The sequence below is a fragment of the Cryptotermes secundus genome, unplaced genomic scaffold, assembly GCF_002891405.2.
Source record: "Cryptotermes secundus unplaced genomic scaffold, Csec_1.0 scaffold245, whole genome shotgun sequence".
NCBI lineage: Eukaryota > Metazoa > Arthropoda > Insecta > Blattodea > Kalotermitidae > Cryptotermes > Cryptotermes secundus.
Window position 1 is genome coordinate 294,022 of NW_019736398.1, and position 25,152 is coordinate 319,173.

General features: G+C 41.1%; 1 protein-coding gene across 7 annotated transcripts in view; it reads right to left on the reverse strand.

The window, feature by feature from the left end:
* The window catches only part of LOC111869813 (protein trachealess), a 764,956-nt gene that overhangs the window by 34,141 nt on the left and 705,663 nt on the right, over positions 1-25,152 (reverse strand). For 4 of the 7 annotated variants that reach the window (XM_033753565.1, XM_033753568.1, XM_033753566.1 and 1 more), the window contains 2 exons: positions 17,466-17,564; positions 7,379-7,547 (listed from right to left, as the gene is read on the reverse strand). In XM_033753565.1, the coding sequence (XP_033609456.1) occupies positions 7,379-7,547; positions 17,466-17,564 (268 nt within the window). The remainder of the gene's footprint in view (positions 1-7,378; positions 7,548-17,465; positions 17,565-25,152) is intronic. The other 3 variants (XM_023861599.2, XM_023861601.2, XM_023861600.2) reach the window with 1 other exon arrangement.

Below are 25,152 nucleotides of genomic sequence, written 5' to 3' on the forward strand. Positions count from 1 at the left end.
GTACAATAGCCGTTCAAACCACTCTGGTCACGCCTGTTGATATACGAACTTGAACCATCTCGAGCATCATTTGTTCTGTGCTTCAAGTTGCTGCTGATGACGCTGCTTCCGGCATCAGTTTTTGGTTTTTGGTGTCTCTCTTCGTCTGATGACTACCCTTTGACCTGTTCAGCAAGGGAGGCCCTGCCAGTAGCTACGCTACCGCTGGTATAGCTCTCAGGGTCCTTGGCATACTCAAAACCCCTCACCACGATAAGGTGGAGACACCAACGAGGGGGGAGGGGGTTAAGATTTATCAGCTTTAAAAAGGAACATGTTACACGTATAAGGGAGAATCATTTATGAACATGGCAACAAATTAATTTTCATTGTTGTTTATTTAACGACGCTGCCCGCAGCTCAGGCGGTGGCATTGTAGGGAGAATATTGAAGTGGAAAATATGTGGAACGAAGTATTCGTGGCCTGCTTTGAGATACTATGCCGAAATTTGCCTTGAGAAACTGAGGAAAGCCAAAAGACATCTCAGGGAAATCTGTGTCCAGACTTAGGCTCGAACCAGTACCTCCCGAACACAAATCAGAAGCGTTACCTTCTGAGCTATTAGCAAGGTTTCAGCGAACTGACAAAAAATTCTGTTAATTATTTATAAACTTAATTTATTTCAATTGCTTTAGATGTATATGAGTACAAAGAAGAAATATTTTTAATGACAAGATTCACGCTTTTATTTGATATCAAACCCAGTGACGTGTACAAAATCATTACTAACACATTACTAAACCATGCTTATTCCAAGAGACCAGAGACTGTTCAGTCGGTATACCGCCTACGCTACGGACTGGACGACTGAGGAGTCAGAGTTCGGTTCTCGTTAAGGGTCTGTTCTCTGTAACGTTCATGCCAACCCAGTCTCCTAAAAATGGATACGCGGGGCTGTTTCCTAGGGAGGGTAAAGCGGCAGGGGCGTGAAGCTGACCATTCACCTCCATCTAATTCCTAGATTAAGAATGGCGAACATATAACTCCACTCCCCCATGCGTCCTCATGGCGTGGTGTTTAATTAATTAAGCACAGGGACATCTTTACCTTTACCTTACGCGTATTCCAAGATGTGGCAGACGTATTCTTTTCTACTTTTGTTTCTCCCTACTCGGCATTAAGTGGAAATGCAAACTGAATAATGCAAGATCATTAGAACTTTATTAATACTTAGAAAACGGACCATGAACTGTTCATCTTTGCCGTAGCAGGTAGAATGTTTTGCGGAAGTACTATTGTGTTATAGTTCGTTCTTGCGCCAAGCAGCGCACCTTATAGAGATGTCGCGGAGGTATTGGGCAGTACACATGGTTTGGCTTGCCCATCGGTCAGACATTCCTGAGCGTCGCAGAATGGATGACACAAAAGAGGCGACTTAGCACAAGCGGGGGAAGTCATTCTTAGTCCTGCAGCGTACGTACACTGCTGATATACACAGGTATAATGTAACCAGATGCGCTACCTGCATACTGAGCTCTCTATATGGCTGTATTCCCTCTTCTGTTGTTGGAGTTGAAGACAATTCGTGTGTGAAATCTTTCCACCATATTCCTATTGTTTTATTATGTTACTAATTTTATACGTTCCTTAAATAACGTCCATAAAATGAACGCATAATATGGACCTTGTGTTTCATGTTAATATTCTAACTGGCGATATTTCTACAGAAATGAAACGTGTAAACAAAACGTAACAACCAGGTATAAGTATTACTATCAATTGTTTTGTGTGACGAATTTATACCAATAAATTCCATCAAATATATTTCATGGTTTAATCCAGTCTCTGCAGGGTAATATAGATTTAATAACTTGCGATATACCGCATTTACGCATGTATAGGCCGCACATTTTTTGCCAAAAATTCAAGAGGAAAACTGGGGTGCGGCTTATATTCGAAATATTCGAAATCACACTTCATTTAAAAAAAAATTAAACGTTGCCAAATTTCGGAATAATTTCTACTCCTGAAATAATATTCCAAGAAAATTATTTTTTCTATAATTTCTGTCTGAAAATTGTGCTGCGGCCTATACATGCGTAAATACGGTATCTCCACCCATACCCTTCTACATACTCTGCCCATGGCCCCGTATAGTTCAGCACTATATAACATCTGCAGCTGGAAAGATTTCGTTAAACAGGCTTAATATATAGTTTATTAACTCGTTTACATACAATTACTTCTATTTCTGTATTTCTATAAGGAATTTCTGAATAACTAATCAACTAACTCCATGGAGAAGGTCCTTCCTGAGATGATAGTCATTTACCTCGTAAAGAAATTCGCTTCCTTTTATGGGGCAAGAATGTTCACTGCCGTGTTAACAACAGCTCGAGCACTGGGCCCTATCGCGGGCTATATTAATCCAGTCCACACTCTCACACTTTCTGTTTAAGAACCATTTTATTATTCGTCCGTCTACGTCTAGATCTCAGTTATGTTCTCTTTCTTTCAGGAACTTCGAATAAAATTTTGCACGTAGTTCTCATCCGTTCCATGCCCCATTCATCTGTACTTATTTACCATCCTAACAATTTTAGCTAAAGGTTTAAATTATGAAGCTTCACCAAACGTCTATGTATTCACAGTCCGTCAGTAATGCAACAATTGTTTATTCACAACTTAACACTTAACACAAAATGTTTCGGCCATAGATGGCCATCTTCAGGTGTCTTAATGTGTGCAACTGTTACTCTGTTCTGAAGTGCGCTAAAATTGCTCGCCGCAGTCCACTTAAAATAACACAAATAATTACTTAAAATCCATTAAAATTTTCTATTATTTTTAATAGAATATTTTAAAAAAATTTAAGTAATTACACGTATTTATGTTATTTTAAGTGGACTGCAACGCGCGATTTTAGCGAACTTCAGAACAGTGTAACAGTTGGACACATTAAGATACCTGAAGGTGGCCATCTATGGCCGAAACATTTTGTGTTCAGTGTTAAATTGTGAATAAACAATTGTTGCAATATTGACGGACTGTGAATACACAGACGTTCGGTTAAAGATTTGCAGCAGGATGCTGAAATACAGAATGAAGCTGCACATTACGCAATTTTCTCCTGTCTCCTGTTACTTTCTCTCATAATTGAGGAAGAAAGGTGCCGTTTCCTTTCAGCTTACTAATTAGTATCATGGGATTATGTTATAGAAGTGATATTTACTTCAACTGTCTCGTTGAAACTGAAGAAGTCCAGTTCTGTCCAAACGAAAGTGTCTCTACAGTGCAGTAAAAATAATCAATGTGTATTGTGCAAAGGAAAAAAGAGAGTTAGTGGCAGTTAAGGAAACGTATAAACTCGATTTGTGTTTCGTAATGGTTTGATAGGGACTGATTCTGGGAACGCCTTATGAAAGTTCCTCACTCATGACTTTCACGCTGAAGAGCACGCTACTGGAATGTAAATGAGAATTCAGTTTAACAATTCTGTTACAACTTGTGATACAATGGAACAGTAGAAGAGGGCTACCTTTTTGTGATCGACTTTCTAACAGCTGATTGATTTATCGATATGATAAGAGATCACGCTTTAAGGAGATAGAGTGACGTAGGTGCTGAACTCAATAAAAGCAAATCAACTACGGCGTGTTCTTTGGGTTTCTTCTTGAGCCTTTAACCATTTAACTGATTCGACTTATGAAATCGTATAAAGTTGAAGAAGAGAGTGGAGAAGCACGGCGAATAACGAACAAAGAGAAAGGCGTGCATATCTTCTTTATGAGCTTCTCTGACATGCTGGAGAAGAGACGGGCCAAAGACCTACGGTGCTCCCCCACAAATTAATTCAACCCCGCTGCAAAGAAAAGACGTACGTTCCCTTATATATTGCAATTCATCATATGAAGCATAGAGAAAATATCTGTTGTCGCAAGGAAGATCTTTTATGTAACAGAGTAGTCGAAATCTGGAAACGTGGGTTTGAATCCCATGGATGTGTCTGCATTTCCTTTTGTGACTGTGAGAGAATGCGTTGGCACAGCGGTACTCGCTTTTGGCCCGTATTCGGGAAGTGTTCGGTTGGGATCTCGGTCGGGGTAGCGTCCACCCTCAGAGGATTTTCTCGGTTTTCTCAGGCTCTCCAGGCAAGTATTGAGGCAGTACCTCGACTAGGCTAGGAACCGCTTCCTTAAAAATCATTTCTATTTGTATTTACTACCCACCCATTTGACGCCATGTAAATTAGTCTAGTTACAGAAAGCGTCGTTAAATAACCCACAAAATTCTGTGTTCTGTGCAGGCCAATCCATCGTTCCAACAGTCCTTCCAATTGTCCAAAATATGATTCCGAAAGCCTGAAAACGGAAGGTCTTCAAATCAACTGGTCTCTCGTAAGATCTGAGATTTTCACGGAGGTCATTATGAAGAAAGCCGTTTTCTGGGATGTGGCGCCGTGTAAATCTTGTGTGAACCGACGTTTCTTAGGAACATATCGCCTCCATCTTCAGGGTGATGCAATCGGCAGCCACCTGCTCACGATGGTTCCTCGCTCGCAGATTTTTCTAGCCTGAAGACGGAGGCGGTATGCTCCTCCGAAACGTCGGTTAAAACAAGATATACATGGTGACACACCCCAGAAGACGGTATTCTTCATAACCGGTCTCTCCTTTTGTAACACAAAAATATGATGAAGACGAAAATGTTTTTGAAATACAGAACATCGTATGTCAGTATGCTCTCTGTCCTAGCAGCATTAATTTACGCATTATTCAGGAGAATTAATGGATGGGTCGGTATGTTCGAAGCATACGCAACAGGTTCAGAAAGTCTGTGCTGTCACAGTCACAGGATTTTGCCACCAAACGGATGTCTTTTAACCTTTTAAAGCCTAATGGTTACTATATCCACGACCTGGTTTAACATACTAGAATTCTGCATTCTGCCCACACTGTGTATGTGTGTGTTTCATATGGTTCTCACAATAAGCATCGGATATTTCCCAAAACAGTATTAACCAGCTGGGCTTTGTAGTGGAGACACAATGTGTTTCCTGTGAGGTACGGACTGCATTTATATATTTACTTTGGAAGAAATTCGGTCTTTAAAGGGTTAAGTTGCTTTTTGATTAAGATCTGCATAGTAGGCTTCGTCATCCGAGTCAAATTCATGCGTCACTTTCGGAGTTGAAGCAACATCGCGCCTGCGTCAGTGTGACGTGCTGAAAACGCAGACGTAAACGCTAACAGTGGGATATCCCGCCCATTCGTGCGTGCCAAGATTTATATTTATTTATTCAACAGTTTTATTCCATGCATCTTGTTAGAAATGATGACGCTGAAATTAGTAACAGACTCCATGGATCTGAGCCATTCTTCAGAAGCTGATAGTCGCGCAGGTAACCAAGTAATCCTATGCCTATACTGGAACTTGAAGGTTTATTACCGCGACTACAAACGCCTTCCACTGGGCCCTAACTGAATCAGTTGAAATAGATCGTTTCATATTTGATTTCTTTAGCATCCATTTCAATGTTATCCATCCGTAATATGCATATCCCTTTAGCGATGTCTTCTTTTCAGGCTAAACTTCTTTGTATACCTCTCATGCATTCTACATGCCCCGCCCATCTCATTTACTTCGATTCATCATTCCAGTGACTATGTAGAACCCGAGGTTCTCACAGCGGTCATTATGAAGAGCTCTTCTTCTTCTGGGGTATAACGCCATAGAGTCCTCTGAAAGTTAACCGACGTTTCAGAAGAAAATATCGCATCCATTTTTAGGATTGAAGAGTAAGCCAAACAAGGAGCCAGCATTGCTGCCTTCATCATACTGGTTTCTTGTTGGCTTACTCTTCAAGCCTGAAGATGGAGATTACATATTTTTCTGAAACGTCAAGTTGTCAACGGACTATATAGCGTTATATCCAAGGTCACAGAAATCCTGATGTCCAAATAGTTTACTATCCAACGTCTAAATTACAAAGTTCTTTGTTGTGAAATTTTCTCTACCTTCCTATAATTTATTATCTCTTAAGTCCAAATATTATCTTCAACATTTCTTTCCCAATTCTACCCTTAAGGCAAGAAACCAAGTTTCACACTCATACAGAGAGGTTAATATATTGTAGTGGGTAGATCCGTTACTGTGCAACGACCTCGAAAGAAACAACGGAACAACTTCTGCTGCTAAGGGACAGAATAATAAACAAGCATACGCAGCCGTTGCTGAGTAACGCCTTCGCAAACAGGCACGTTCCCAAGGAAACGGTTGGGGTACAACAATGAACGATTTTTTTCTATTCGGTCCGTGTTCTGACGTTATAACCGAGATAAATTTAGAAGTTTGTTGAAAGAGAAATCCCGTGTGGAGGCGGGGTCGAATACCTCCACTCTAGCTCTGCGAGTTGCGAGAGGCGATGAAAAGGGAAGTCTGGAATCTGAGACAGTAAAATATGGTCGCCCGTCCCACGTGACTCGGAACCGAAAATGACTTCTCTGGCGAGGGCCAACAGAAATTGAGAACGACAGACCCGTCCTCTCGTCAGAGAGAGACAGCTTCACATCAACAAACTCCGCAACTGTTAGACGGTAATAAAAACCTGTCATTAAGTCCCAGATCGGTGCTTTCTTCCAAGACAGACTGGACGACTGACCGTCGGTCATAACATAAGACTCAGACTCAGTTAGATGTAACAGAGTGAGTTGGCAGAGAGTTGTAAGAGAGTCTAGAAAGAGAAGACTTTGTCATTGCAGTTGAAGAATCCCCACTGTTAGAAGCCGTTACCAGGGAACAACTGGTGAAGTTGAACACAGCAGATTGAAAACAGCGTGTGCTCTAGTGATTTATAAAGTGTGAAGAGCAGAGATGGCGCTGTAGTGATTTGTAGTTACGACCTGTAAATAGTCTATAATTAACAATTTCCAATCCAAAACCCCTTCTAGAGTCACTCATACACTTGAAAATATATAAGGTGACCCGCAGTTCGTGAGAAATCGTAAGTAGGTCGACACGTAAAACTGTTTAAATGCATGGCACTGGTACATAAGACTGGGGTGTTACATTCTGCATATCATGATAGTAAACAAATTGTACATTATTCGAACATCTATAGCACAATCCAGTCTTCGTGTCCCCGTATTAGGCATATACTCGTGTATTACTAGCGTCATCCACTCTCAGAAGTTAATACAGCTGCCATGCTTGTAATCCTTACAGTAGAAAATAATACACGCACATTGTCAGGATGTTACTACTGGCATGATGTCACGATTTCGCTGAAATACGTACCAACTACGTACGGCAACAGAAATTCACTTGTCATGCCCTCGACCTGTAAATTAGTTTTATATTCCTTCCTCTCGGTTTAGCGGGTCAGGAAGCAGAGCTTACCGTCCGGGTTGTTGGTTCCGGTGTTGGAGTTGACGCCCTCTTCGGAGCCCGCGCTGTTGGGCGACGAGAGATTCTGGCCCTGAGCTAGCCCAAGTCCCAGCTGCTCAGCCACCTCCGCGTGGTCCTGGTGGTGGACGTAGTCGAAGAAGCTGCTTCCCGTCATCTCTACCTGCAGCCAAGCACACAACATTACAGTTACAAGAGTAACACTGCATACAGTCTAACTCATGGACTGTGTGACATGTATCACTGCAAATAAACTCACAAGTTACTGCATACTGTCGTAACTCACGAACTGTATGACAACAATGCATACAATCTAACTCACAAGTTGTATGACAACACTACATACAATCTAACTCACAAGTTCTATGACAACACTGCATACAGTCTAACTCATGGACTGTGTGACATGTATCACTGCATATAAACTCACAAGTTACTGCATACAGTCGTAACTCACGAACTGTATGACAACACTGCATTCAATCTAACTCACAAGTTCTATGACAACACTACATACAATCTAACTCACAAGTTCTATGACAACACTGCATACAGTCTAACTCATGGACTGTGTGACATGTATCACTGCATATAAACTCACAAGTCACTGCATACTGTCGTAACTCACGAACTGTATGACAACACTGCATACAATCTAACTCACAAATTCTATGACAACACTGCACACAATCTAACGCACAAGTTCTATGACAACACTGCATACAGTCTAACTCACGAACTGTATGACAGTCTAACGGACTGTATGACAAGAAATATTGCATACAATGTAACTCCCAAAATAAGGGCGGCACACTGACTAATGACATTATAAACACTCAAACTCAGGAGATAAATAATAACAGACACTGTATATAATCTAATCCGCTGTAGGTAGAAAACATTACACACCATAAACGTATAGATTATTCGCTTGTTTTATTATAAACTGTGATTTTCTGTGTGATCATCAACCCGGAACATATCCTACAATGTGGGAATTGCACATTATGGTACTTCAAGTGGCAGCCCTATTCGACCACATTCGGCACTGCCTTCGTAGAAAATCACCACTCACTATAATCAGCTTTCTATATTAGTGAATTTATGTCTGTCATCATAGTAACAGGTTACTTAGGTACATAGGTCCTACTTAGCTAAATAAATAAATGTAGGCCTACTGGCTCATACGTTATGTACACTTAGATAGTTCTATGGACATTTCCGTGCGATACTGAAACTCGTTGAAAGTACGTCATTGTTCCTTACAGTTCATTGATATCATGCGTTTGGCGATACATTTGCTCAGTCCAGTCTCACAGACGGAAGCGAGAAGACAGCCAACGTGCCCACACGTGTTTTAAAATGTTCTGGAGCCATGTTGGCAAAAACTGGGATTTTATACAGTCATAAAAGACAACTTTTCCATATTAACTAATTATCATGCTAGCATTCAACATTATAATTTATACCAGACAAAATACAACGATTTTTTCTGTTTCATATTGATTATTTATTCAGGTATTTGTTTATTTCTTTTTAAGAGGAGACTGAACTCGGGCAATGCTTGTTACCATTTAGTCCAGAGCCGTCTGTCTTCTGTCTGCTGTAGAAACACATAAAAATGAGAATATACAAAATTATAATTTTGCCTCTGGTTCTGTATGGGTGTGAAACTTGGTCTCTGATATTAAGTGAGGAATATACTGAGGGTGTCTGAGAACAGGGTGTTGAGCAGAATATTTGGACCGAAGAGAGATGAAGTGACAGGAGGTTGGAGAGAAAGCTTCGTAATGATGAGTTTCATAACTGTACTCTTCTCCAAGTATAATTAGAATGATTAAGTCAAGGGGGATGGGATTGGCAGGGAATGTAACACGAATGGGGGAGAAGAGGAATGCATATACGATATTAGTGCGAAAGCCGGAAGAAAAGAGAAGATCACTGGGAAGACCAAGACATAGGTCTGTGGACAATATTAAAATTGCTCTTGGAGAGACAGGATGGGATGGTGTGGATTGGATTGATCTAGTTCAGGATAGGGACCAGTGAAGGGCTCTTGTAATCACGGTAATGAACTTTCGGGTTCCACAAAATTCTGGGAAATTGTTGAGTAGCTGCATAATTGGCTGCTTCTGAAGAAGAGCTCATGTCCTCATGAGTGTGTGTGAGAATTTTCCGTAATATAAATTCTGTTTAAATTGGCTTCGAATCGAAATAAACCACAAAATTAAGAGATTTCCGAATATTCGCTCCAAAAATTAATAACGTGTGTTTACACTTATGCGTTGTTATCAGGGCTTGTTAGCTTTCGAGATGGAGAGAGTGACGGACAGAAGGACGGATACCGTAAATCATAGTAATATTATATAATTATACTCGTAATATAGTGATTAAATTTTGCATGATGAGAATATTTGGTAAATTACTTACTCCTTTATGAACTGCGAACACTATTGAATTAAGCTCCGACAATATATTTACAAATTTCACATAGGCATACTGGGAAATAATAATTTGGACTGAAATATATTTGATGTTTATTATGTTTCAGTTTATGAATTACATTTATGTTTTAACATAATGACATCTGAGGCTGTCTCTTCCTTTAGAAATATAGAAATCTCATATATATATATATATATTATGTATACAGGAGGAATGACAAGTTTTCCAGGGAACGTCCAACTAAAGAACTCGGAATCAGCTGGCTGCTCCTACAGCTACAGAAATTAGACACGTTTCATACCAAAGAGAAAAAGATTATTGATCTCGCTGGTCCTGCTGAATTCTGCACTGACAGTGGCAGGACAGCGGAGGGCGAATCCTCCACTCTGTAGACGTACACACTATTCAGGCTTGTGACACTGGTTTGAAAATACAGGGTTTTTCTTAATTACTGTCGGGGTGTCCGTGACCTTTAATCTTCAAACTGGAAAATAATAAGAAAAACTGCTTAGGAAATATGAAAGCGTAACTCAAAGGGATTTATTACTTATAGAATAAATACTGCAGAATGCTAAACAACTTCAACTTGCGCGCTTTTAATGGCATATTAAGAGTTTTGAAAATTATAGCTGACGGAAACCCCGACAATAATTTAGAATAAATTTGTAGTTACAGCATTTCAACACACAATCTCGGGGATTTGGATATTATTGCTTACCACGTACTCTCACTTACTCATGGTGCTGAGCCCTTCTTGAGGAGCCGCCAATTATGTAGCTACTCAAGAATTTCCAGAATTTTATGGAACCCGAAAGTTCATTACCGTGCTCAAAACAGCCCTCCACTGGTCCCTATCCTGAGCCATATCAACCCAATCCATACCATCCCATCATATCTCTCCAATATCCATTTTAATATTGTCCACCCACCTACGCCTTGGTCTTCCCAGTGGTCTCCTTCCATCTGGCTTCCCCACCAATATCCTATATGCATTCCTGTTTTCCCCATTTGTTCTGATATTATTATACAGGAATAAATGCTTTAACGGAGCTGTGCCTGTGCACAAGTATAACTTCATTCCACGTCGTCCTGAGCCTCTTCTCGGCTCGTACGGTCGTCGGTAAGAATCCCGCGGCAAGTTAGAAATATCTTAGTGTACTTAATAGTCACACACCGATCACAGTGACCGCGAGGTCTAAGGCATGAACTGTCTTCGCCCGCTCGAACTATGGGGGAGTGTGTTCGAATTCCACTCGAGACATATATGTTTGTATACTTTCATTCTGTTAGTGTTGTCCTGTGTAGGTAGCATCATTGGATGGGCAGATCCCCCGTCTAAGGAGTCCTATCGACTGCCTTAAGATTAAGAAACTGAAGTGAAATGAAGCTTTTCACGAATGCCTTATGCTCCAGAGGAAGTCTGAGGAAATGAGAATGAATGAATGGTCACCAAAGTCACCGATCGACTTGGTGTAAAGGAAAAGATTTAAGTTTCCATTCGGAAGATATAAATTTCGAATGTAGGCCTGTTCATGGTTCAATTTTAGTTTCTATAACTTCTCGTCGCTCGAGTTTTTTTTTCCTCCCGTTCGTATAAATGCAGAGATAGTTTCAACGTTCATAGCTGAGGGATGCAAAGTAACGGTGTATAAAGCAGTAGGCTTACTGACAGATTTTGCACATGTAGAGAACTGCTCAGGACCTCAAATACAAGCTAATTAAAAGCATCAGGCTTATAAAATATGTCAAGACAATTGCCAGCAGCCAGAATAATTGCGATATAAGAATTCATCAGTGTGAAACACATTTAGTTATGTGCAGGACCTCGAAATGTATAGCTCTTTTATGATTATTTGTTGCATATTACAATCTGTCACTGAAAGATAGTAATTAGACATATCAAAATTTGTAGACTTGAATCATTAGAATGAAAGAGGCGGTTCTCTTATTTGAAGTGTTTCAATATTTCTGGTTTCAACGCTCATCAACCTGCAAGCAGCAAGTTTCAAATAAGCAGCATTCTTGAAAAGGGAGCCGTGGGCTTTTGTTAGCGAAGGAAAAGAAGGGAAATATTTTATTAACTACTCACGTAGTTGAGTGACGAGCACGAGGGTCTGGTAAGAATAGACACCTGCACCGGACTTCCCACATCTGCAGGTTTCACAAATCCTCACACAGGAACAAGCAAGCTGTATTACACACGCGGCCATTTTGTCTGATTGGCATTGTGAACTCCATCTTAGGTTCTCAGTAGTATGACAAGCGGGCTAACATATGAGAAGCACTTCATGATCATAATTTGACAAACAAGGGCTTTTTTGCCTATTCTCTTTTCTAATTATTAAAGACACAGGCATATCATTCCGTGTCGACTAATTTTTTAAATATTTTCTGTGCTGGCGACATTGCATAAGCCTAAAGAAAAATAAATACAGTAGGATTACTTTAGTTGAATAACCCCATGGGAGAGACCACCTAAGATATTTGGCACAGATGAGAAGACAATATTAAAAACTATATTTTGGAAAACAGGAAGCGAGGGGCTCAACACTGCTCTCCAAACTTATAGAGCCTATTCATCTTTTACATGCCCAACATTTTTATTTTATATTTATCTCTTGCGCTCAACTGTTCAATGCTTGACATTTGTAAATCCAGTAATGAATAGACGATTTCCGTAAAAGGTATTTTTTGAGACCGGCTGACTTAAGTAATTTGTAGTTATATAAGTACGATAGTATTTCTCGCATATTCATTGTATTCATTGTGGTAGGATGTCCTTGTTGTTGTTGTTGTTGTATTTGTTACAGTTGTTTGTATTTCTCTGTAATTGTTGTAGTTGTTAATCGTATTTCGTTTGTATTCACTGTGGTAGGATGTCCTTATTGTTGTGTTTTGTGTATTGTGTTTTGTTTGAACGCGTTGTCACTTAGTGTAATGTGTGTTACTTGTCTGTTGTGTCCTATTGTGTACGACTGCCACCGGGCTAAAACCCAATTGCAGTATAATAAATAATATATATTATAATATAATATATATATAGCTAAGCCGGTATATCCAAATGTTCTGTCTGTTTTGCGAGAACATCTCAGATGATGGCACTGCAGTTTTGTATCAGTTTGCCATCTGAAGTAATGTTCCGTTTACTAAAGCAAAATTGCAGACTTCTTCGTGTCGGAATGCGTAAAGAGGAGGCGCAGGTAAATCTCTCATTCTCACAACCTCGGCACTATAGAGGACCTCGATGTGGGCGGTTATCTTCACACTCCGACCGATTTATCCCTCCAGGGACAGCTCTTTTGACAGGAGGCTGGGTGCTCCAAAATGCGACTGAGAGCTACCCCGGCTCATATAGCCTGTTCACTTTCCCTGAACTCAAAAATATTCTTCAATACCTACCTCCATATGTCTACATATTTCCGGCGAAATTTGTGAACGTGAACAGTAAGAGTACTGTCACGTGTATAAGTGACTTATAAGATGGGGTTTGAACAAGTAACTGGATTTATTGATCACTCCTTGTACGATCACTCGCAATCACAATAAATTACAATAAGACACAATAACTCTTCGGCCGAAAACTTCTTCCTAGGACTCAAATCAATTTTTATCTACTACTATCTTTAACTGAACTATTTTCTTTATGTTAGTGGGGTGGGACTAAGTTCTTTGTACTGCGGCCACTTCTGGCCTATTCTACCAGCCCCAGGTGATAGGTGAGGGTGATTGTGGAGCAATTTGTGGAATGAATATTGGTAGGGGAAACAGAAGTACTCGGAGAAAACCTGCCCCAGCGCCACTTTGTCCACCACAAATCCCACTTGGCCAGACCCGGGATCGAACCCTGTTAACTGAACTAACTGGAGCCAGAGCACTCACTGTCATATAGCCTCGGGCGTACTGTTCTAGGGTTTACCTGACAATGGGCTGTTTACCCAGAATCTGTCTCGCTGGGAAGGTGTTTATAGAGACGTTGCTTATCAATGGACATATGCGTCACAGTATCATGAACCTTATCTCAAAAAGTATAAAATGACATTTCGACGTAATAGTGTATTTCTATCCGTGTGCGTGTTTCCTTAGAATCTATCCGCCTGGTACAGAGGGATCCAAAAAATGTACACACACACCCCTCTGCTGCCATTCGATAAGGTGGGTTTGGCATTCATGTGACTAGCACCATCTTTTGAAAGAGTATCGTACTGCATACTGCACATTACATTTCCGTTCAATTTTGCAAATATCCGGAGATAACCGCTATTATATTATGTATACTTTTTGGGGGCCCCTCTGTATGATGGGCTACAGCCTGGTGCTCGCCGTGGTTTCTGTCTTAACACTGAGAATTCAGGTAATACCATGCCTTCACTGAACAGGACAGAATCTAAAATAAAACTCTTTTAAATACGGCTTCGAGATCATGCCTTAATAATGTGCGAATTTATAGTTTAAACCCACTCAACACCTCTACACTTCAGGCATAAAATCGCTTCTACACCCCCAAATATGCATTTACACGACATTACAAACTTAACATGACATCAGACCATAGGAAAAGAGTAATTTCACGTGAACAGCCTGCAGTCAGGTTTGCACGAAAAGCATTAGTGTAAGACAGGAGTGATAACCGATTGCCCTTCCGGAACTGGTGAACAAAAGTCTACGAAATTTAATGTTAAAGATCTATGATCACACTAAATTTGTAAAATGAATTTTATTTTGGTCCGCATCCGTAAAATATAACCTATAATTTGCACGAAGCTAAAAGCAGACTTTCTCAATAACGTCATACATGGCTTACTATCCAAAAAGTGACACTCCTGTTTTCACAAAACAGAGGTATCGTTAAAATTCACTATTTTATGATAAGTATGTTCGATATGGTTAATATTTTGAGAGCCAACCACAGTGGCCGCGCGGTCTAAGGCATGAAATATCTTCGCTCGCTCGAATGCTGGGATCGTGGGTTCTAATTCCACTCAAAGCATGGATGTATGTGTGTTTATTCTGTATTTGTGTTGTCCTGTGTGGGTAGCGGCCTTGCGACGGGCTGATCCCCTTTCAAGGAGTCATACCGACTGTGTATAGATTAATAAACGGAAGTGAAACGAAGCGTTTCACGAATGCCCTATGCCCCAAGTGGGAGCAACAGGAAGACATACAGACAGACAGACAGACAGACAGATAGATAGACAGGCAGACAGAATAATGTGTGAAATAATTTCTGATAATACAGTGAGGTATTCGTAACGTGCATAGCTTTGCAGAAATACATTTCTATCCGCAGTAATAGATTTGTCTCTCCCGCCTGTTTCGTGTCACAACTTCTCAGATCCAGCATAGACAACTTTAATAAATTTGATTCCGTAGCACCGGTAACGCAGAATATTTCCGTAATCTACATATAGTGACCAAGTATGTATTTTCGGTCCTCACTATAGGATGTGCCATACCAGCAAGGGGCTTTGCCTCTTGTGGCGGCCATGTTACGCCCCTGTCCCCTTCCACGTACCGGCAGTAGCACCCTATTGATTGTAAACCTTCCTGCCGGCATTAGGAATGGCAGACACGACTCTGCAGACGTGTACGTGAGGAGCATACGGCTACGGCGCTCACTATAGCTAGCTGCTTGGTCTCTCTGCTTCTAGCGGCGAAACACAGACAGAGAAGGCTGCTGATAGCACCATCAAAGTGACAAAGAAGGGAACACGTCTAAAAGAGGAATCCAAATAAGAATGACAGAGACAAAGGATATGTAAAGAGAACAGATATTGGACATCAAAGTAAGACAGGGAAATAGCTAAAACGAGAAAAGAAACAGAAAGAAATTCTGGTAGGTACACAGGATAAAGAAGATAAAAGAAGTATAAATGAAGCAAAAGAAGTAAAGGATGGTAACATGGGAGAAGAAACTGAGGCAGAAGAAGAGCAATACAAATTAACATAAAATAAGAAAATTAGGCAAGGAAAATGCAATGCTGAAGATCAAGAAAACGATGGCCAATGAAGAAACTGAAGGAAGTGAAAAGAGCGAAGGAAACATATCAAAGGAAACATGACGACAATCCCGTAATGTGAAGGAGAAGAAAAATATCCTAGAAAGAATTGTCAACAAGGCTGAGAAACAGAACTGAAAACAGAAAAAGGAAATATGGTACAAGGAGGAGGGACCGAAGTAGCCTACTGCCTCTTCTAACCCACGCCCAACTTTCCAACCTACCTCCCACCCCTCTAGAAACTCCCACTGAAAACTTTCCACCCAGCTATCTCTTATATACGACGAAGACATCAAAGACAGTATAAAACCTAAAAGAGAAAGAGGAAATACAAGTATTGTTAAAATACCAGGTGCAGCTTGCGAGTCTATAAGCTTGAGCCTACAGTATGGCTTGTACCGTACCGAAGTAGCTGTCAAGTTCTGGCCTCAGCGTAAGGGGAAACACTGCAACATTCCGAACAGCACTTTCCCGTAGGCTCATCGAGATAAAAGTTGCGTCTTCGTAGAGGGCAGTTGTCCCTGCAGATACATACGCGTCACGCTATTAAGACGTGTTAGGGTGTTAGGTTAAGTTCTCTATCCATTCTGATCTGTTCTCAGCTTCCACGCCCCACTTCTGTTTTTTATTTATTTATGGTTTGTTTAGCGGCAATTTCAATAAGTGAAATGATGTAAGATCCAACGACAGGTTGCTTAGAAAATTATGAATTGGAAAGGATGTAGCAGGGACTCGTCGTATACCTAACTTGATGTACTATCCCAGCATTTTCCTGGACGAACTTAGTAAAACCACGAAAATATTGAACCGGAAAGACGGTCTCTGGGTCGAGATTTAAAATCCGGTATCTTCCAAATAAGAAGTTTTACGTTCTATCTCTTGTATTCGGGAGGTATTTAGCTTGAAAGAATATATCTCATAATTTTATCAGAGCTTAATCATGGACTGATGTAAGAGTGGATATCTATCCTTATATTGAAGTCAGAGACAGCCGAAACGTCCGTACTAACAAGACTGTTCATACGAGTCTACTTTGCAGTAACCGGCCACATTTATTTCCATGAAAGAGGCGCCCAAATACTGGGAAGAAAGGCTGAGTGGGTTGTCCCAAGAGATGAATTCCCAGCACATCTGTCGGAAATAGAACTTTGGCAGTCCGTTAATCCCATTCATTTCACTGACGCGTACAGTGACGAAAACACACGCATTCCGTGGCTGGATGGGAAACCGTGGTCACAGGCACTTCCTGCTAAGGGGTTCGGACACGCTGGTCGAGAATAAAACTATGCGATGGAGGCAAAGTCGCCGAAACGTCGGGTTTTATATCAACCATGACGAGGTTGATGGCCCAAGAAGATTTTTATGACCTATTCGCAGTGAAAGATTTAAACCAAATACAATATTTCAAATTGTCACCTTAATTCATCCTTCAAAGACTGAAATGTCTGTTTCAGCACAGCCATCAAAAATATCTATTTTATATTTTTCCTCCATAGTCAGAGACCATAACACCCATAAGAAATAACTACGAAATTTATGCTTCTGTGTGTGTTGATTCTTCTTGTCTTGAGCGAAAAATTTAAATCGAGTAACTTGCCTTTCATTGTATGGATATAGTACTTATGTATAGCGTTACTAACCTGTGACAGCCCCAGGTAGATGGACACAGTCTCGGAAATGTAGAGGAACCGGCCGTCCGCCGCCAGCGCGAAGGCGAATCCATCCAGCGACTGTAACGCCAGAACACAGAGTACGATCACAAAACAGAGAGGGCGTAACCTTTGTCAGGTCGCAGCAGCAAATACATACACTCATCTTCATATCCATCTGGTCTCTAGTTCTTCAGGAAAGGACTCAGATAAGGGCTGAAGTAGATGACACAGAACTTATTGAAGTTTGCCTGCTGGGTCTCTGATTCCAGTCCAGTTTTCGAACACGGTAAATTTATGGTGGGTGCTGAGGTGGCACGCAGTTCCTTACCATGGTTTGTCTGTATGGTGACTGAATATGTGTTTCAAGAGTGAATACATAACAAAATAAACGTGGAGCAGGGTTCTTCTTTAGAACCTTAAGCGCCAAATGGTAAGGGAATGTTCCATCCCTCTTCTGCACCCAGGGTTCATTGCCATGTTCATATGAGCCGGAAGTTGGGTCCAGTCCTGAATTATTTTCAGACCACAACCTCCCGATCTGCTTTTAAAGATACACAATTCTAATAACATCCTTCTGTCTGAGCATATCTATTCAAGGTGCTGTCCTTTCATACGATTTTCGGGATAAAATTTATTAATCGCTTCTTATTTCCGCTTTTCATATTAAATTTCCTTCCCATATCACCATTCTTAATGTGATTACCACATCTAATGAGGAGTTCATATCACGAACTTCAATTATAAGAAACAAACCTACTCTTACATACAAGAAATCTTATTTACGCCAACCCAACAGCTGCATAGGAGAAGAGAAATTTAAATTTAACTTATAATGACACTATAACTCAGTACATTGTGGCATGTCCGATCAAAGTCGGAATTGTTTAATCATAAGAGATGCACGTTACTAGGTTATGGAAGAATAAACAGTGACGCAACAATGGAATAAGTCACGCTATGCAATGTAACCGGTCCGCTTCGATAGTGACGTCATGCAGCAATAAAATGAAATGTTGGAAGCAGTGTTTTCTGTTGGGCCCGTCCCGAGGCTATATCACGAGGACCAACGGGAGAAGTCAACCGACGGACAGAAGCCAGTAGAGAGTTTAGCGATGTCTACAGAGCACCGAGTCTGTAGCTAGCAGTTGGGAGACAGATTTGTCAGAGGTTGTCGCAGAAAGTCGCCCCTGGCGGAGACACGAAAGGCGGAGGAGCCCCACTATTGCAAGTAGTTACGTAGCAATATGGAGTATAGTTGTGAGATAGCCGCCATCCAGCGAGGACAGAAGCTGTTGAACACGGAAGCTGAGGAAGCTGTGACGTTGGAATCCGTTACTAGGCAACCGGTGGAGATACAGCAGACTGAGAAGACTCGGTGCGTGCTGTAGTGAACTGTGCAGTATGTGAATTAGCAATAGCGCTATAGTTACTTATAGTTACGGTCTGTAAGTGTTCAGTAAATCCAATTACCAATCCAGACCCTGTCAACATCTATTCGAACACGTGACAATATGCATAATCAGCACGACATATGACCTAAAGACATGTTCAGTTCTTCATATAAAAAGTGGGAACATAGCCGAAACAGTTTGAGAGTGTGTCAAATAGAGGCCATACCCCAGACACTGCGGTGTGTCAAACATACGCGTACCTGTCATCTGAGGGATAAGATATTTATTAGGAAACGGTTACCAAAGGTTTCGTTATAGCAGGGCTTCCAGTCCGACTTCCATTTTTCTTCTCTTATTTCTACTGTAAATCAAAATTTTACACTGGCCGAAGAAGACCAGTAGGGGTGTAGTCCTAAAATAAAAATATTACGTCATTGTACGCAGTTTAGGATTAAAATATATTGGTATAATTTCCGATATGGAGACGTCCCCCTTACAGAACGACAGTTTTACGCTTTTAAGTAAAGGCATAAATGAACAAAGCTGAGCTCATGAAATACTCATAATTCAGAAGGCTGATTGATGCTTTCAACTGAGAGGCTGAAAATCAAAAAAGCTACAAGAACTTTATGTTGCACATCAGTGCCTTTAATAGTAGTACCAAGGCGGCGCCTCGGCGTTCATAGAAGCACAAGGGCGCCGCCCTGGACCGCTGAGTATCGACTACAGCCCCGATGAGAGAGACGTACAGGCTTTCCGAAAAATAACGAGTCATAACTCCAACTTTATGAACACCGGACTAGACCTATTTAGCATATAATTATGCGAAATATAATTAGATATCAGGCAATAAACAATGACCGACATAATCGCGGTAATGAATGAAAGAATTACGACAAACAATTTGAGAATCACCTAACTTTTTGGTGATTTGTTCACAGACTTCCTCTGTCGGAATTGTGCTAACATTACAGGAGTGAATGTTATAGTGTACACGTAAATTTCTATGTTGCAGCTATCTTAGAGATGTGGCGAAGTTCTACAGACTTATAGGACAGTGTTTCTCAACCGCCGGGCCGCGGCACGGTACCGGGCCCCCCGTCTTATACTGGTAGGGAAAAAATTACCGGGCCGCGGTCTCACAAGGGTTAAGAACCACTGAGCTGGAAGAACCCTGGGATAATACCTTCTTCTGAGAACGGTAAAAGCAGACTGCTTTTACCGTTCTCACGGCCTTGTCGCTTGCAGATTTCTTATACTTTTTCTTCTACCGTGAAGATGGAGGCGATACGTTCCTCCGAAACGTCGGTTAACACCACTTATACACGGTGCCAAATCCCAGAAGACTGCTTTCTTCATAGTCACCGCCGTGAAAGCCTCATATCTTACAAAAGTATTTCTACTTTTCAAGGAGCATACAGTTTCTGACTGCTCACGCACTGGGATCACGGGTTGAAATCTCCACCGAATTATAAATATAGTTCTACGTTCTTGCGTGTCCCGTTGTCTCGTGTAGGTATAGCCTTTGTGATGGCTTCATCCTCCGTGTAATGAGTCCGGTCACACGTCTGCAGCATGCGCTGTCTGAATACGATTAGAACAGAGAACATAACACGCGGAAGAGGAAGAATCATTGATAACTAAAATAAAAAAGAACAAATTCCGTGGCCTGTAGTCCGCAAGCGAACTATACCGGCCGAGCGACCACCACTTGTCGGCGAAGTCGGTGCCAGCTTTTAGCGGATAGAGGGTGTCACGTGGTCAGCGCAACGAAACCCTACGGCGGTTAATTTTCGATTTTCTAGACAGGAGCCGCTGTTTCCTTGGAATAGCTCCTGAGTCATCCTCACGAGGCTGAGTGGACCCTGTTCCAGACCCACTACTTCTTAGAAAATCTGGTAGCGCCGGGAATCGAACCCGGACATCTGGATCTGTAGCCACGAACTCTTGACCACTAGACCACAGAGGCGGTCATGGACTACACTATGAAAATTACACCCGCCACTTTTGTACAGGCGTATCACGAAATGAGATCAATAGAACATATCGATGAATAGGAATAGATTTGGAAGGAGTCGATCGTGGTTCATCTGAAATTATTTTCCTGGACATAAGCAAGGAAACCTTCGAGAATCTGTGCGGTCAGTCATTAACCAAGCAGAAATTTGAAACTAAAACCGTTTAAGTCGAGAGAGTTAGTCATACAGCACTGGATGACTCGTTCCATAAGGTCATTTATGTTGGCCGTTGCCTAGTCTCTGAGATGCTGGTATTTATTTATTCTATTTTCGTAACTGAATTGATCAAATCATGAGCGATGAGACGGATGGGACACGTCTCATGTGCGAGCTATCGAAAAATACATATACAAATTTAGTCCTATAATATTGACGGAAAACACTTCTTGAGAATCCTAACGTAAATGGGAGAATAATATTAAAATTAAATTTTGTATGATATAAGATGTAAAGAGTTCATGGAGGTAGGCCTAGGCCCACTGGGGCTGTAGTGCCAAGGAAGAAAAAATAATATATAAAGGTGTGGGCAGAATTTAGCTGGTTCAGGATATGGCCTAGTGGGATGGAGAGGCTCTTGTGATCCTTAAAATTTGCGGAATGTCTCTAACATCTAGGATTCAGAAGAACAACTCTACTTAATTTAGTTAGTTAGGTAATGAACAATACTGATTCGGTTCGAAAGGTAATTGTACGCCATGTGATTAAAGTGCGAATATTTACAGTGAATTAAGTGAGGGATGAAACATTTCAGGTTGTTTTGAAGTACTGCTCCGACATTCTCATGGAATGACGCCCACAAACATTTCAGACGGCATAATTGGCGCCACGACCCACCCGGTATGTCTCAAACGGAAACACTTTTTCGGGAAGATTAACCCTTGCCATAACAATTGCGTGCTCAAGCCCACTGACACTTTGGATATGAGTTTAACTGGTGATTTAGATTAATGAAAGACGCCTATTCAGATATCTGAACAGCCTAGCAGTGGCTCCCAACAACATAAATTACATATTACCACAGAATAAAAGAAGAAATAAACGTGCTTTAAAGAGTGTGGAAAGATAATGAGGTTTTGAAGTATGAATATTATCACTTTATTACGTGTGAGTATAGAGAGTGTTTGGATTGGTAATATGATATACCGCACAATTATATGTGTACACACAACTGGTAACTACAAGTAAGTATAGCGTTATTGCTAGTTCACACACTCTGCAATTCACTACAGCATGTACGATGTCTTCTCAGTCTGCTGTACTTGTATCTTCACCGGTCGTTGCCTGGTAATGGCTTCCAACGCAGTAGCTTCCGTGTTCACGTCCTCACTGGACAGCGATTGTCTCACAGCTAACTCCTACTCTTGTAACTGCTGCCTCAAGACTCTCTCCTAATCAGGGCCAAAGACTTCACCACTGGTGGTTTACCGCCAATCAGTTCGTCTTGGCTTCAGGCCCCTTGAGGCCCAAGACCAGAGATTTTTTCCACCTGAACTCTTGCAGTAGTAGTCCTTATGTAACATTCTCTGCTCCTCGTTATATAGTCTCAGCACGGACTGCACAGGATACACCGCTTCCAACAGTTCTATTATTGCGTGTCTGTCGGTTGCGGTTATTACCTAGTAACGGCTGTTGTTTACAAAGCAATTACCTAGCAACGGCTGTTCTATAGCTGCTTATTTCGCGGTCGTTGTCTAGCAATGGTTCTACATGCCATATAATTTTCTGAATATGTTATTTATATTTTCCACGTCTCATTTGCATTGATGTTTGCTGACTGCAGACTCAACCCCACTGCGTGAGAGCTAATTACGGCACGGATATTGCACTGAATGGAGCCAGAAAACATTTTACTCATATTTCAGAAAATATTCAACACAGCAAAAGACTTTCACGGCAAAAGTTTCATATTCTGATGAATCTCCTATTTTAAGCCGTATCCACTTTTATAAGAGGAGCAGTTGCAGAGGAGATCCACAGAATTTGATTCGATTTTCACGTAAGGTTGAGGTTAAATTTGGCCGACATGACCCGCAGCCAAATTGCCCTGACAATGTTTAACGTAGACCCTCAATACAAAATTTCATCAGAATATATAAAGTAGTGACGGCCATGAAATATGCCAACAGATTCGACCTCACAATTACGATCAACAATCAGAACAGGAGAGATGAAACTGGTAAATTTATTAACGCCATCTACTCATTCACTCACTCATGGAACTGAGCCCTTCTTGAAAAGCCGCCAATTGCGCAACTAGTCAAGAAACACCAGCATTTTATGGAACCCGAAGGCTCATTACCGTGTTCACAAGAGATCTCCACTGGTCCCTATCCTGAGCCTGATCAATCCAACCCATACCATTCAATCCTATCTCTCTAGGATCCATTTTAATATTGTTCACGCACCTACGCTTTGGTCTTCCCAGTGGTCTTCTTCCTTCTGGCTTTGCCACCAATATTCTATATGCATTCCTTTTCTCCCCCATTTCTGCTACATACCCTACCCATATCATCCGCCTTGACTTGACCATTCTAATTATACTTGGAGAAGAGTACATGTTATGAAGCTGAACCCTAACGCCATCCACACGTCACGAAAATAGGCTCTGTAAGTCATTCATATAGAGAGTATTCAATAGAATATCACAAACAATGATTTTACAAAGGTGAACATGGGAATAGACTAGATGATAGCTGACATGACACAGAAACATAACAGATTTTATAGAAGCATCATTCTACGGGACTAGGTAACGTCTGAAATCATTCCTCAACTCCCTTCCATTAAAATCAATTACTTCTATCAAAAAATTATAATGAAGCATCCCGTAATCTCTATATGAGGCATTATTATAATACTATACCAAAGGTAAAATAAAAAATGCCACCAACCAAGCGCTCGTTTTTAAGAAAATCCTTCGCACATAAACTTGGTAAGAAGGGAGATGCTGGGGGTGCCTCTTCACACGACCCTGATGGTAGCCTCACCCATGTTACTGGCTTGTAGTTATTCGTGTCACGACGTTAGAACCATTCTTTATACACCGGAGGGAGCAGACGTCAGCTCAGAAAAAAAAAAGGACGAAGAAGAGTTTCACAAATTGGTTGGGCGGAAGAGAAAAAGACTTAGTCTCTGGCCGTCGCTGCTGCTTCTGATATTTTTCTGCCATCAAAATTTACACAGGGATATTCGCATAGTATATGAAAACATATGCAACGTGAAAATAATAAATAGAAAGCATCTATTTTATGGTTAAGTTGTTAATATTTTTGTTAAATGGCATAAACTTCTTAAGTATTTCATTATGAGTGCAGTTCACCCGTTACTGGAAAGGTATGAGCTACTTCTGTGGTTGTGACTTACTGCAAAGTGCTTCAAAATAATTCACTTGACAGAAGTCTTATCATCAAGAAAGCATGGGAATAATTATGAGGAATTATGTACAAGTATAAATTATTTTCACAGAACATTTTATAATCTAATTTATAATTTATAATTTTATAATCTAAGTACGGAAAGTGTCATGAATATGCAAGTTGTTCGGTTCCTCGACAAGGGGTGCTCCTCCAGATACGAAATAGGCTTATAGAACTCTTTATCACAGAAAATTACAGTGTTCTTTTCTTGCTAGTGGGGTGGGACTAAGCCCCTTGTACTGCGGCCACTTCTGGCCTATTGTACCAGCCCCAGATGATAGGTGAGGGTGATTGTGGAGCAATTGGTGGAATGAAGATTGGCAGGGGAAACAGAAATACTCGGAGAAAACCTGCCCCAGCGCCACTTTGTCCACCACAAATCCCACTTGACCAGACCCGGGATCGAACCCGGGCCGCAGCGGTGGGAAGCCAGCGACTAACCGCTTGAGCTATGGCGTGGCCAAATTACAGTGTTGGGAAATGTTGCAGAAGACCTCATGGATGGAGACACTTTCCCGATGAAGAGCTTGACAATTTGCTTTCTTCTCAAAATATTATTATGGGGTTGACATATCAGGTAAAGGACGGTGCGCAAGACACCTACCACGCACTAAGGTGATCCAAGAATCCCGTGAAAATTTAGTCGGAAAATGTGAAAAGAATGTACCTTGTACGAAAAATTGACCGGAATGAAGATTAATATTGAAATAAGTGAAAGACAAAAATGGTAAAGCTCTCCCTGTAACAGGCCGTGGAGGCCCATAGGGTTGTGAGACATCGAGGCTCCCACATTTTCTATACAATCTGCTCATAGATGGCGGTGAGGTTATCAGCCTTACGCGCCGGCCGC